We start from the raw sequence: 13,743 nt of genomic DNA on the forward strand, positions 1-13,743 counted from the left end.
AACCCGATCACGGCACACACTGGCCCAGCTGACCGATCACGGCACACACTGGCCCAGCTAACCAATCACAGCACACACTGGCCCAGCTGACCAATCACAACACACACTGGCCCAGCTGACCGATCACGGCACACACTGGCCCAGCTAACCCGATCACGACACACACTGGCCTAGCTGACCCGATCACAGCACACACTGTCCCAGCTAACCGATCACAGCACACACTGTCCCAGCTGACCAATCACAGCACATTTTGTATTTCAGAAGGCGGGCCTTCATTTGATACAGGAACTATTCGAGCCGTTCATGCCAGACTGGGGAGAGAGGTGTTGTAATAATGTAAATTATGTGAAAAATAATGTGTTTTTCGAACCACCAAGCATGAGAGCCTGTTCTAGTACACCCCCAAAACAAAATCAAGACTTTGTAAAAGAGCATAATAGGACCCCTTTAAGTAAATACCAAATAAAGCCATAAATCTCCTGAGCAAAAGAAGACAACCAATTAATGTTCTGAATAGCCCAGATAGGCAACATGTGGCCTAAAGTTTTCTAATGCCAGGCACACACTTAGTCGTCGGATCACTGCTTTTCTCACACTGCACGACTGTTTGAAGTACTATCTTGTTGCTGTTGTGTGCACACTGTTACGATCCTCGGCATCATTGTTTTTTCTTTGTGTACGTGTGAGAGTGTGTGTGTGCAGGTATTGGCTGTTCATCAAGGAACATGATTGGTGGATCCTGAAGCGGATGACTTTTAAAGGGCGGCGTTAACAAAACATGGCGAGCTCTGTGGTGTGAAGAGCTCCGGATTCCGCCTCCGTCAACAGATCACCAACAGCTTCGTGGTTACTGTTCATTGGTGTTTCTATTTGTGATTTATTCTGTTTATCCTAAGAAAATTCTTGGAGCGAAGGAGGGGTCTGCCATTTATTTTGATCTAATTTTGCGATGTGTTTTTGTTTAGGGAGTTAGGGAAGTTCATTTGTACTTTTCTTTTCTTTATGATTAGGTCATTTATATTTTTTCTATTTTATTAGTTGCTTTGTTTGTTATTTTGGCCTTGGGCCTCTCCGAAGCTAATGCTCCTCACATTCATTTCGCTCTTCTTTATTAAATTATTTAAACTTATATTTGTTGTCTTTGGTCTGTTATCTGTTGGCTGTGGTCAAAATCCTGTTAACATCACTCGTTCGCCTCTCACCCTATTAAAATGGGCCGTAACAAGACTAATGATGGATCGATGACAGGAGATCACACATTACAAAATTGTTCAATAGGAAGACTAAGCGACATCTCTGCCTTTTCTACAAACTACATTTCACAACATCCTCCACCCCAAACAGTGCACAATGTCAATCACCTCCATTAGTTTGCTCTGGTCCTGAGGTGGTATGGTCTGGCATATCTTCATGGTCTTCCTCTTTACATCTTTGATCCCACTCTGGTACCCTATATAACTTTAATGGGCTTAAAGTTCTCCGGCACCGTGCCGGATCTCCGGCGTGCAGCGTTTGGCTGCGGAAAAAAATAGTGCTACATTTAAAAAAAAACTTGTTTTGATATCACTTCCGAGTTCATGAGTTCACCTACCAATAGTATGAGAGGAGCACAGCTTCCACACTAACATTACTAGCCAATCAGAATGTTTTGCTCTTATAAACACGAGACGCGCATTATAGTATCCAATTGCAGAGTCGCAGCTGATGAATGGAGAAGCGCTACAAAAAGCTGTGAGGCGCAATGTTCAAAGATGTCCATCTAGCACATATTTACATAGAAAAACTAATTAAAAAGCAGCGGAGCTTTGTAAGCAGCTCAGAGTAATCATGTAATCTCCACAAAACTATATGATGGCCAGAACAAATTTACCAGGATTTTTGAAAAGGTCCTGTTCACACATGATCTCTTAACGGTAACTTACTGGTAATTTACCAGTAAAGACTAAAGGCTAGACTCTTCCTCTGCATATACTGTGAATCTGAATTGCTTAACGTTCATCTGGGTAAACAGTGTGCATTTTCTCACTAGATTTGTAACGTAAATAATTTATAAACCTTTGCAACACAGGAAAATACATAAACATGCCAGAGTGCGTACACACCTCACGCACCGGATGCCGTGCGCGCGCCCAAAGACAGCTGGACATAGTGGTGTATTAGAGGTAAAAAATAATATAAATACTGTTGGGTTTCTGGCACAAACCGATCGTTTCGTGTCTTAGGACATCAATGTGTCGTCACGAGCCGCAGGGTTTAATTTGGATTTGTCTGTGCGTGTTTTTTTTACACTCATAGATTTTGTTACCATTGCCATGCATTATATGACTGACAGACTGCAACGGCTAGAGTTAAAAATCATCAAATGTGTTCTGCTGAAGAAACAAAGCCACCTACATCTTGGATGCCCTGCGGGTAAGCAGATAAACATCACATTTTCATTTTTGGGAGAACTATAAGAATTAAACACAGCATTTGAGGTTCCATGGTTAAATTTTCAAGAATTTGGTTACCCCTTTTGGAGCATGTTAAGTCTCTGTGACTAGATGGAGTCTCGATTGATTGATTGCTCACTCTGCACCGCATTATTAGTCTGTACTTACCATGTAGGCACTATATATGTTACGGGGCTGAAGAGACGCGAGACGTGCGGATCCATATGCAAGCTTTATTTTGGAAAAGACAGAGACGTGGTCATGAAACAGGCATGGGTCAGATAAAGGCAGACAGGTATATGATGGGCAAACCACAAGAATAGTCCTAGGGCTAGCGCAGGTCGACGATCGGCAGACAGAATCAAAAAAGGGGCAAGACTAAAGGAGAAATCCAGGAAACCAGGCGAAGGTCAGAAACCGAGGCTGAGGCTAAGGCTAAGGCTAAGGCTAAGGCTAAGGCTAAGGCTAAGGCTAAGGCTAAGGCTAAGGCTAAGGCTAAGGCTAAGGCTAAGGCTAAGGCTAAGGCTAAGGCTAAGGCTAAGGCTAAGGCTAAGGCTAAGGCTAAGGCTAAGGCTAAGGCTAAGGCTAAGGCTAAGGCTAAGGCTTTTAATATTAGCTGGATGTTGACATCACTGAATTCAATGATGAACTGTCTTTAACTGAAAAATGAGTGTTTACTATTGTCATTTTGCATTATTGACACTATTTTCCTAATTAATGCTGTTCAGTTGCTTTGTCACAATCTGTATTGTTAAAAGCGCTATATAAATAAAGGTGACTTGACTTGACTTGACTTAAAAGGAAAATAATCACTTCATCCGATGTTCAAGTGATTAAAATAGCCTTGACAGCCTTACTTACTGGACTTCCCCAACTATTGACTTTGTTCTCTCTCACCGGACTCGTGTGTGTGTAGGTGATGTAAAAGAGGAAAGCAGGCATTTGGACCAAAGCACTGTGAGGCAAGGGAGGGGGAGACTCAAAATGTTTCTAAACTTAAAACGCATTTTTGCCCCGTTTGTGTTGTTTTAGTACTTACACAATTATTTAAAGTATAAAACATTGTTATTTACAATACACGGCATGGTTTTTAATCATATTTTTAAGGGGGACAACCCTCAGATGGGGGGGTCCTGTCCCCCCGACTCCCCGGGATTTCCAGAGACGTTTGCGTTTTCGACTATTAGACATACGAATAAGAGTGAATGTGCACATTTTAAAATAAAATATTATTTTCAAATAGTGTAAATTGATTACTACTTCATATATAATTACAAACCTAGAACTTATTTTAGCATTCTTATTTAAATCACGTTTAATCATTTAATTATTTAATTGCTTTATTATTAATATTATTATGCAGTAGATCCTTATGAGCGTGTGCGTGATTCGTGCGCAAGCATGTCAGATCAGATGCGTGTTAAAGTTGCGTTACTATAGCAACAAAACTTGTGTTCATTTGTGAGGAATATTGTGCTGAACAAGTGTGTAAGAATCATGAACTTCTGTTAGTTATAGAGCTTATTTTCTGCAATATTACAAAGTGGAAAAATCCCCATTGGCTTATTGTCAAGGGAACCAGGGTGATGTTAAAGGGTTAGTTCACCCAAAAATGAAAATTAGCCCATAAATTACTCACCCTCAAGTCAACCTAGGTGTATATGACTTTCTTCGTTCAGACGAATCCAGTCGGAGTTATATTAAAAATGTTCTTTGATCTTTCAAGCTGTTTAATGGCACTCAGCGGGTGTTGCATGCATCAGTCCAAAAGAAGTTAAATAAAAAGCGCCCTCCAGGGGGTGAACAAAGTCGTGTGAGCTGTTAATGCCATGTGATTAATCACTCTGGAGACTATAGTCATGACAATGCTAATTAGCTAATAACAACATAAGAAAGTTCACAGTCCCAAACCCTTCACTACTGACCGTCATAAGCTGTTACATGAAAGGTAGTAGACAGGGAAAACATGAGTTATACTTTAAAAGGAATAGTCCACTTCAGTAAAATTCTGGGATCATTTACTTCATTTCCAGCGTTATCGTTGACATGATTGCAAAGATATTATTTAAACTGAGCTGGATGTTGACCTCACTGAATTCAATGATGAACTGTCTTTAACTGAAAAATGAGTGTTTACTATTGTCATTTTGCATTATTGACACTATTTTCCTAATTAATGCTGTTCAGTTGCTTTGTCACAATCTGTATTGTTAAAAGCGCTATATAAATAAAGGTGACTTGACTTGACTTGACTTAAAAGGAAAATAATCACTTCATCCGATGTTCAAGTGATTAAAATAGCCTTGACAGCCTTACTTACTGGACTTCCCCAACTATTGACTTTGTTCTCTCTCACCGGACTCGTGTGTGTGTAGGTGATGTAAAAGAGGAAAGCAGGCATTTGGACCAAAGCACTGTGAGGCAAGGGAGGGGGAGACTCAAAATGTTTCTAAACTTAAAACGCATTTTTGCCCCGTTTGTGTTGTTTTAGTACTTACACAATTATTTAAAGTATAAAACATTGTTATTTACAATACACGGCATGGTTTTTAATCATATTTTTAAGGGGGACAACCCTCAGATGGGGGGGTCCTGTCCCCCCGACTCCCCGGGATTTCCAGAGACGTTTGCGTTTTCGACTATTAGACATACGAATAAGAGTGAATGTGCACATTTTAAAATAAAATATTATTTTCAAATAGTGTAAATTGATTACTACTTCATATATAATTACAAACCTAGAACTTATTTTAGCATTCTTATTTAAATCACGTTTAATCATTTAATTATTTAATTGCTTTATTATTAATATTATTATGCAGTAGATCCTTATGAGCGTGTGCGTGATTCGTGCGCAAGCATGTCAGATCAGATGCGTGTTAAAGTTGCGTTACTATAGCAACAAAACTTGTGTTCATTTGTGAGGAATATTGTGCTGAACAAGTGTGTAAGAATCATGAACTTCTGTTAGTTATAGAGCTTATTTTCTGCAATATTACAAAGTGGAAAAATCCCCATTGGCTTATTGTCAAGGGAACCAGGGTGATGTTAAAGGGTTAGTTCACCCAAAAATGAAAATTAGCCCATAAATTACTCACCCTCAAGTCAACCTAGGTGTATATGACTTTCTTCGTTCAGACGAATCCAGTCGGAGTTATATTAAAAATGTTCTTTGATCTTTCAAGCTGTTTAATGGCACTCAGCGGGTGTTGCATGCATCAGTCCAAAAGAAGTTAAATAAAAAGCGCCCTCCAGGGGGTGAACAAAGGCCTTCTGTAGCGAATCGATGCGTTTTTGTAAGAAAAATATCCATATTCAAAACGTAATAATCACTTTAATCTAGCTTGCTCCTGGAGCTGCTTCCGTTTACAACAGTGAGCGCATGACATATGAGGTCAGCATTGTGCATGCGCTGGTGAGTATCGTGAAAACCAACGTTTGTTTACAGCAGTAAAGGAAGCAAAGGAAAACCAGTCTCCTCTTGGCTTATATCGAAATCCTCCGACATTCTTCTTTACAAATCCTCGTTTTGTACTTCTAATAAGTGACCGTTGTTTTGTTTTGATCTCTCCGCTGCGTTTCCGCGTGCGTCACTTCTGAGCGGCGCATACGCAGCGCTGAACTCATACGTCATGCTCCCGGAGCTGCTTCTAGTGTACAACAATGAGCGCAAGCTAGATTAAAGTGATTATTACGCTTTGAATATGGTTATTTTTCTTACAAAAACGCATTGATTCGCTACAGAAGGCCTTTGTTCACCCCCCGGAGCCGTGTGAGACACTTTTTTAAATGGATGGGCACATTTTATTTCACTTCTTTTGGACTGATGCATGCAACACCCGCGGAGTGGCATTAAACAGCTTGAAAGATCAAAGACAATTTTTAATATAACTCCGACTGGATTCGTCTGAAAGAAGAAAGTCATATACACCTAGGGTGACTTGAGGGTGAGTCATTTATGAGCTAATTTAAATTTTTGGGTGAACCAACCCTTTAACTTCAAGGTTGGCCTACAAAAATACATACTCCCTGCACCACTCTATAGCTGTTAATTTTGAAGGTTGTGCATTTTTTCACCTACGAGTAGCCACCATAAACCTTAACTTACACACAGCTGGCTGGGTGCAAAATGAAACTTTGTCATTTTAAAAACAAGGCATTAAGGTGAAGGGGAAATTTTCAAAAAGTGGGGGAGGGACGTGTCCTCTGGGGAATTGTGTCACTGGTGGGAGGTGGAATATGACAATGGAAGATGGTTGTCTGATTGTGGAGGTGGAGAAACACAAAGTAGAAAAAATAAAACAATGTGGATAAAACAAAATCAAATTAATCAAGGTTAAATAAGTTATATAAACTGCATCAATAGTAAAATAAGCTTCTTTAAGAAGTTTTCCTTGTAGATGGATTAACTTTAACATTCTCTACATTTAAAATTAAGATAAAGCACTGCTAGCCTATCTCTGACAAAAACTCAGCATGTACCACAAATACAAAGTACAATATGTGGTGCTGCTTCCGCTCTGCATACGTACTGTTTGTGCTCTGCTCACACATCCGGTGTCTGTCAAAGTTTTTTTCTGATGATGTTAAGATCAAGTTCAACCTAGTATCGGCCTCTTTGTGCATTCAAAAATCTCACTTGTTTATTAAAATAACTTAAAGTATTTAATTTATTAAAATAACTGGCACACGCACACCTGTTTCACAGTGCATGCATACATTTTAGACTTGCAAATTTTTTGAGTACATGATGAAAATTGTGCACTCTAAAAAATGCTGGGTTATTTTTTCTACCCAGACACTGGGTTGAGCCTTTTGGGTCATTTAATTGGGTTATTTCTCAGTCTTTGGTAGTTTTGTGTAACCCAAGTGCTGAGTTAGTGGCTGGGTCATTTTCACTGACAGTTGAATCAATGTACCCCTTTCCCACCCTGACACACCAGCCCAGTTCCTTGGGTAAAATCAACTCTGTGCGGGTTGTTTCAAGCCATTTATATCATCAAACAGGAATTGTGTGCACTTAAAAAAGAAAAACGAATGAATTCTCAGATGCATAGAACAATAAAATAGGAAGTTTAGTCAACCAGGTATCAAAAATCAAAAATATCAAAAATATCTTTTATTTTCCATATGCAAAAGTGCAAAGTGTCTTAAAAACAGACCAAGGACAAGACGTTTCAGCCCATGATTTCTTCAGTGCTCATTAGGCAAAAAGCAACAACACGCTTTTATAGGCAGCAACAGTTTGTAACAGTTTTCTATCACGGTTACCGCCTCTCATTTATATAAAATGTTCGTTAACAACACAACTTGATGGGTTAGATTAACCCAAAATGCGTTCTGTTCTATATTTACTCAGCCGTTGGGCAAAAAAAACATTTGTAATCCAGTATTTGAAGAGTGAGTAAATCTTTGTGCAGATTCCATACTCTAAAAAAACTATTTTATCATTTACTTTATTTTTGTAATTACAATCAGCCTTAAGTAGACTTTTTAATTTTTAATTTTGGTCTCAAACACTGTATGTTAAAATATGTTAAAATATGGGAAAATAAAAAAAAAGATTCTAAAGTAACACCATAGCCACATTATCAACTCGGGTGTGCATTATTTTTCTGTCTCAATGCAATTCCAATATAATTCCTGTCAAAACTATTTTACTTACCAGACATGTTTGGTTTAGATAGTAAAAAAAAAAAACAACAATGACAATTAAAAAGGACTCACCTCTTTCAAATGATCAAAAAAGGATTCGTCTAGCAGAGTTCTGTCACTGCTTCTCTCTGTTCCAACTAATGTCAGGTAAATGCTGTTTATTGTCCCAGCAAAACACTGACTACTAGTCTTAACAGACACCTTGTATGTCAACATTGTTCTGATCACTTCTGAGAGCAACTACAATCTCTGAATTCACACTTTGTCTTAAGCAAGTTTATATGAAACACACTTCCTGCTTCGTCTTTCTTGGTGTCATATAACTTACGTAGGCACATGTAACAGTCCTCCCAGTGCAAAAATATCTGTTGGTTTAACAAAAAATATCCACATTGATTAGTTGCACATTTTAAAGCTGTTTACTTATCATTATTTATCTTTTCAAGTTGCCTAATTTACATTTGTTACATGAATGAAGATTTTAATACTTTTCATTCATGAATTATAGTTACCATACTCTTCCACATATGTGCACTTTGGATTAATAAAAAACATCTGTAAATTGCATGAATGTAAATACAAATATACCTGATCTCCAAATCAGTACATCACAGTCATCTTTAGATGTAAGTTAGGATGTATGTGCGTATAAAGATGCTGTTTATTAATCAAAACAACAAAAGGTGGTAAAAAAAGTAATCAAATATATGCAAAAAAATGCTACTGGGTTATACAGTCCATAAATTGGTGCTCTTTGGATGCGGGATTTTTTAATTCATCAAAAGATGTATAATGCCAGGGCACTCGAAAATATAGTGAAAAATAAAAAACCTTTATTCTCACATGGCAATTTACATTAAAAACAACTCACAAGTACAGATACGCAGTATAAAAATATTTGAGCAAACATAAATCTGGTGAAATAAACTGCATCTGATTCAATGGCTCAAGGGTATCTGCACAGGACAGTGTCTGTTGCCACTGATTGTGTTAATATATGTCGGAATCCAGTGTTTCCCAAGTTCACACTTACATATAATAAATAGAGTAAAGTCAAGGCAAGGCAAAGTTTATTTATATAGCACATTTCAAACTGTTAGAAAACACTCTCTGTCTTTTGATGCCGTACCCCTCCTTTCTGTCTCTTTCTCTCTCCTTCTCTGAATCACCCCTCCTCTATCTGTTCTCTCTCTCTCTTGTATGGTGTTTGAATGTCTCTTACTCAATATTCAAGGTAAAGGAGTTTGTGCTGATTTATAAGGGGGGTTCAGCCTCTGTCGCCAGGAAGTCTATTCCTTATATGGATATGTTTTTCTGTATATGTGGCAATTTTATACAAAACACATGTTCTTGGGAAAAACATCCTGTATGGGTATGTCCCCCTATCCTCATTGGTTAAGAGGGTGAAAACTCCCCTCGACATGCCTATATAAGATCTGTATTTCTGTGAATAAATTGAAGTATTTGAGAATACATTTGAATGTGTGTTTTCTTACTTCCCGGCCGTATTTATTTACACTTGGAGAGACTGAGAAGATTTCACGGTGGCAAAGAGATATCGAGGGACCAAATTGTTATTTATTAACAATACACAATGGTAATTCAAAGTGCTTTACATATAAAAGAAATGAGAAATTAAAATATTCATAAAAATATAATCACAACAATAAAACAAGAAATGTAAATTTTTTTTAATGATTTAAAAAGAATTAAAACTTTAAATTACAACTTCAATACACAGACAATGAGGGTCACATGACATGAACAAACCAATGGGAAACAAGACTCATGACTAAGACAACCAATCAGAACATGACACAATGAACAAGAGCACCAATGGCATGAATACATGAGGGTAAGGGAAGCATGACACAAACAGGGAATTAAACTACAAAATAAAAGACATGAAAACATGAACAAGAAACACAACCCAAAACATATCCCCCCCTCTAAGGGCGGCTCCAGACGCCCAAACAAACACAACCAAAACCCCACAAGTCCAGGAGGGTGGTGGAGTGAAGGCGGAACTGGGGGAGGGACGGAGGGCCAGGCCCATGAAGCGGAACAGGCAGAGCAGGGAGCCATGGTGGAGCAGGCAGAGCAGGGCGGCCGGGTGATGACGGCAGAGCAGGAAGCCATGGTGGTGCAGAGACATGGACCGACCACTTGCCTGAGACAGCACAAGTAGAGAGTTCTTGAATGGCCTCCTTGGCCGTGACAGGGCAGACAGTGAGTTCGTGAACGGCCTCCTTGGCCGTGGCAGGACAGACAGTGAGTTCGTGAACGACCTCCTTGGCCGTGGCAGGACAGGCAGTGAGTTCGTGAACGGCCTCCTTGGCCGTGGCACAGGGCAGGCAGTGAGTTCGTGAACGGCCTCCGTGGCCGTGACAGGACAGTCTGTGTGTTCATGACAGACTCATAGAGAGGCCACTGGGGCAGATTCGTGGACAGAAGAGGCCTCAGGAGCAGACTCGTGGACAGAAGAGGCCTCAGGAGCAGACTCGTGGACAGAAGAGGCCTCAGGAGCAGACTCGTGGACAGAAGAGGCCTCAGGAGCAGACTCATGGACAGAAGAGGCCTCAGGAGCAGACTCGTGGACAGAAGAGGCCTCAGGAGCGCAGTGTGCAGCCCACACGCTCAAAATGGTGACCGCCATTACAGGAAGGGCAACAGAGTGTGGCATGACCTCTAAGATGGCGGGGCTTGAGAGTGCTGACGTCACCGGGATGCCTGCAGCTCGCGCCGACATCAGAGGTGGGCCCATCACACTAGCAATCAAACCTTTCAGTCTTGGCCCAAGCTTTGCGTCCGACTCAGGCGTGGCGGCCATCTTGGCCGGGGACCCAGGCGTGGCGGCCATCTTGGCCGGGGACCCAGGCGTGGTGTGAGCAGACTCTGAAATGGCGGCCATGTCGTGACGAGACTCTAGAAGGGCGGCCATTTTGTGAAGAGACTCTTGTGTGGTGGCCATCTTGCGATGAAGCTCTTGAATGGCGGACATGTTGTGAAGAATCTCTTGATGTGTCAGCATGACGTGAGCAAGCTCTGGCTTGACAGACGTGACGTGAGCAGGCCCTGGGGTAGCAGACATGACATGAGCAGGCCCTGGCTTGGTAGACATGAAGTGAACAGGTTCTGACTTGATAGATATGACATGAATAAACTTTGACTTAACTGTAATGACGTGAGCAGGCTGTGGCTTGGTAGACATGATGTGAGCAGGCTTTGGCATAGCAGGCATGACATTAGCAGACATGACGTGAACAGACTCTGGCTTGACAGACGTGACATGAGCAGACTCTAGCTCTGGTTTAGTGCCGTGTTCCTTCTCCACGATACCCACAGTGAAAGCAGATCCACTCAACTGCAGAGCAAAGTCTATATATTGTTCTAGTGACCAGTGTGGGGTATTACATGGCATTAACCGAGATACATTTCTGTCCAAACCATAACGAAAAATGTCTTTTAGGAAGGTTTCATTAAAGTCTACCTGGTGACAAAGCCCACAAAAGTCCTCCACATACACCTCAATGGAGCGATTACCCTGACGGAGGCGAACAAGATGATCTGCTGGGTTCATTTTTTGGGGTCGTGTATTCTGTAACGAATTCAGTCCACTGAAGGTGAGCGTACTGAGAACCCAAGTGCAGTTTTACAGGTGATCCAAACTCCAAACATAAACCGAGACACAGACTTGACGTGGCATGAACAGACTAGACTCACCGACAGCGGGTTACAACTTCAATACACGACAAAAGACAATGGCAGCATGAGGGCTACTTATAGCAGACAATGAGGGTCACATGACATGAACAAACCAATGGGAAACAAGACACATGACTAAGACAACCAATCAGAACATGACACAATGAACAAGAGAACCAATGGCATGAATACATGAGGGTAAGGGAAGCATGACACAAACAGGGAATTAAACTACAGTCTCTTGTCAGTCTCTCAACAGTAGCAAAAATAGTGCGAGTGTTGTTTAAGTTACTGTTTATAAGATTTGAGAAGCAAGTCTGTCTAGCTTTGCCTAGTTCCACATTGAAAGCATGAAGGCTGTCTTTATATATGCTATAGTGTATTTCAAGTTTCGTCTTCCGCCACATCCGCTCAGCTTTTCTGCATTGTCTTTTCATACTCTGAACTGCTGTTGATTTTCTCCAAGCTGATTTCTGTCTGCCAGTCTTCCTGCTGACTTTCAAAGGAGCAAAGAAGTAGATATTGTCCTTTAGCACTCTTGCACCAAGTTTGTTTGGGTGGAGGCCAACCGGTTTAAACAGTTGTCTATGACGCCAGAAAAGATTGAACTTGTCGATGAAGTTGACTCCTTTTATATTGCAGGTTCATTGTAGCCATGTATTAAGGCCAAGCAACCGTGAAAACATGTTAGTTCCCCTTGCTGGCAGTTTGTTATGGTTGGATTAGTGACGGGAGGTTAAAATATAAATTAAATGGTCTGTCTTTCTTTGTTTTATCAAATAGGAGATTGTTTCGCTATCAAGAATCAGAATCAGAAAGAGCTTTATTGCCAGGTATGTTTACACATACAAGGAATTTGTTTTGGTGACAGAAGCTTCCACAGTGTAACAGAATGACAGTGACAACACAAGACAGATAATAAAAATAAGAAAAAGGATAAGTAAATAGAAAATAAAAAAATATACAAAAAATATTTAAAGAAAATAATAATAATTAGGGATGCACAATATTATCTGTAACGAATCAGCTCATGAGGAAATATGAATAATTAATCATAACTAGTTATAATTAATTATGAATATTTAGATCCGCTGTAGATATTTAGCTGACCTCTCAGGGTCAACTGTCTGTCAATTCTAAGAACGTTAGTTTCCTGGTTAAGGGAAATAACTTTCTTACTGTACAATTCTACAAAAGCTTGTAGCATAAATCTGCATGATTAAGAGACTCAGTTATGAGCAAACAATGAACACGTCAAGTGTGATACAAGTAAGGTTTTATTAACTAGGAACATTATTGGAATCGGCCGATAAAGGCTTATTGTAAACGTTTAAAAAAAAGGAAGCCGAAATCCCTTGCCGATAAGATGGATGTTACGGGAAATGAAACTCAGGATCCAAGTGCGAGTGCAATAAGGTTTATTTAGAACCCACAATAGACAGAGACGGGAAGAATTCCCAGGTTATCTCGGTCGAGATCAGGGCACCTCCCGAGCAGCTATCTCCACTCCACGCGAACACACCCAAGGCGAGAGCTGACGAACTCCAAACCGGGCTTAGGTGCAACTAGAAAACACGGAGACTGACAAGAAGACAGGACATGAATTAACGAACCGACAAACACACACTGAACATGGAGTCCTTATAAAGGCAGCGCTAATGAGTTGCAGCTGGCGCACTCTGATAGAGCGCCAGCTGCCACTGCTAATGAATGACGTACACCCACACACATGACAAGACGCAAAAGGACCACACGGCCCCATGAACCGTGACAATGGATTGCTCATGTGCTCAGGGTGTGATAGGGATAAGATCAAGTCAGCAGTGTGGTCATTCTTGAAGCAAACTTTTGCCTAAATGATGATTAGATTCACTGTTTTGGATCGCCGCATTTAATTTGAGAATGCACATACAGAATGATGCACCTGGGGTGCGAGTGAATCAACAGT

The 13,743-nt window shown here is 40.4% G+C and overlaps 1 protein-coding gene across 1 annotated transcript in view; it reads right to left on the reverse strand.

The window, feature by feature from the left end:
- LOC107571808 (arachidonate 5-lipoxygenase-like) overlaps positions 1 to 8,306 on the reverse strand; it is a 37,884-nt gene extending 29,578 nt beyond the window's left edge. The window contains exons 1-2 of the mRNA XM_016258186.1: positions 8,163 to 8,306; positions 1,445 to 1,453 (exon numbers count right to left, since the gene is read on the reverse strand). Of these exons, the coding sequence (XP_016113672.1) occupies positions 1,445 to 1,453; positions 8,163 to 8,306 (153 nt within the window). The remainder of the gene's footprint in view (positions 1 to 1,444; positions 1,454 to 8,162) is intronic.
- Positions 8,307 to 13,743: the final 5,437 nt, after the last annotated feature.

This window comes from Sinocyclocheilus grahami, unplaced genomic scaffold (assembly GCF_001515645.1).
Source record: "Sinocyclocheilus grahami isolate Dianchi unplaced genomic scaffold, SAMN03320097.WGS_v1.1 scaffold1654.1, whole genome shotgun sequence".
NCBI classification, from domain to species: Eukaryota; Metazoa; Chordata; class Actinopteri; order Cypriniformes; family Cyprinidae; genus Sinocyclocheilus; species Sinocyclocheilus grahami.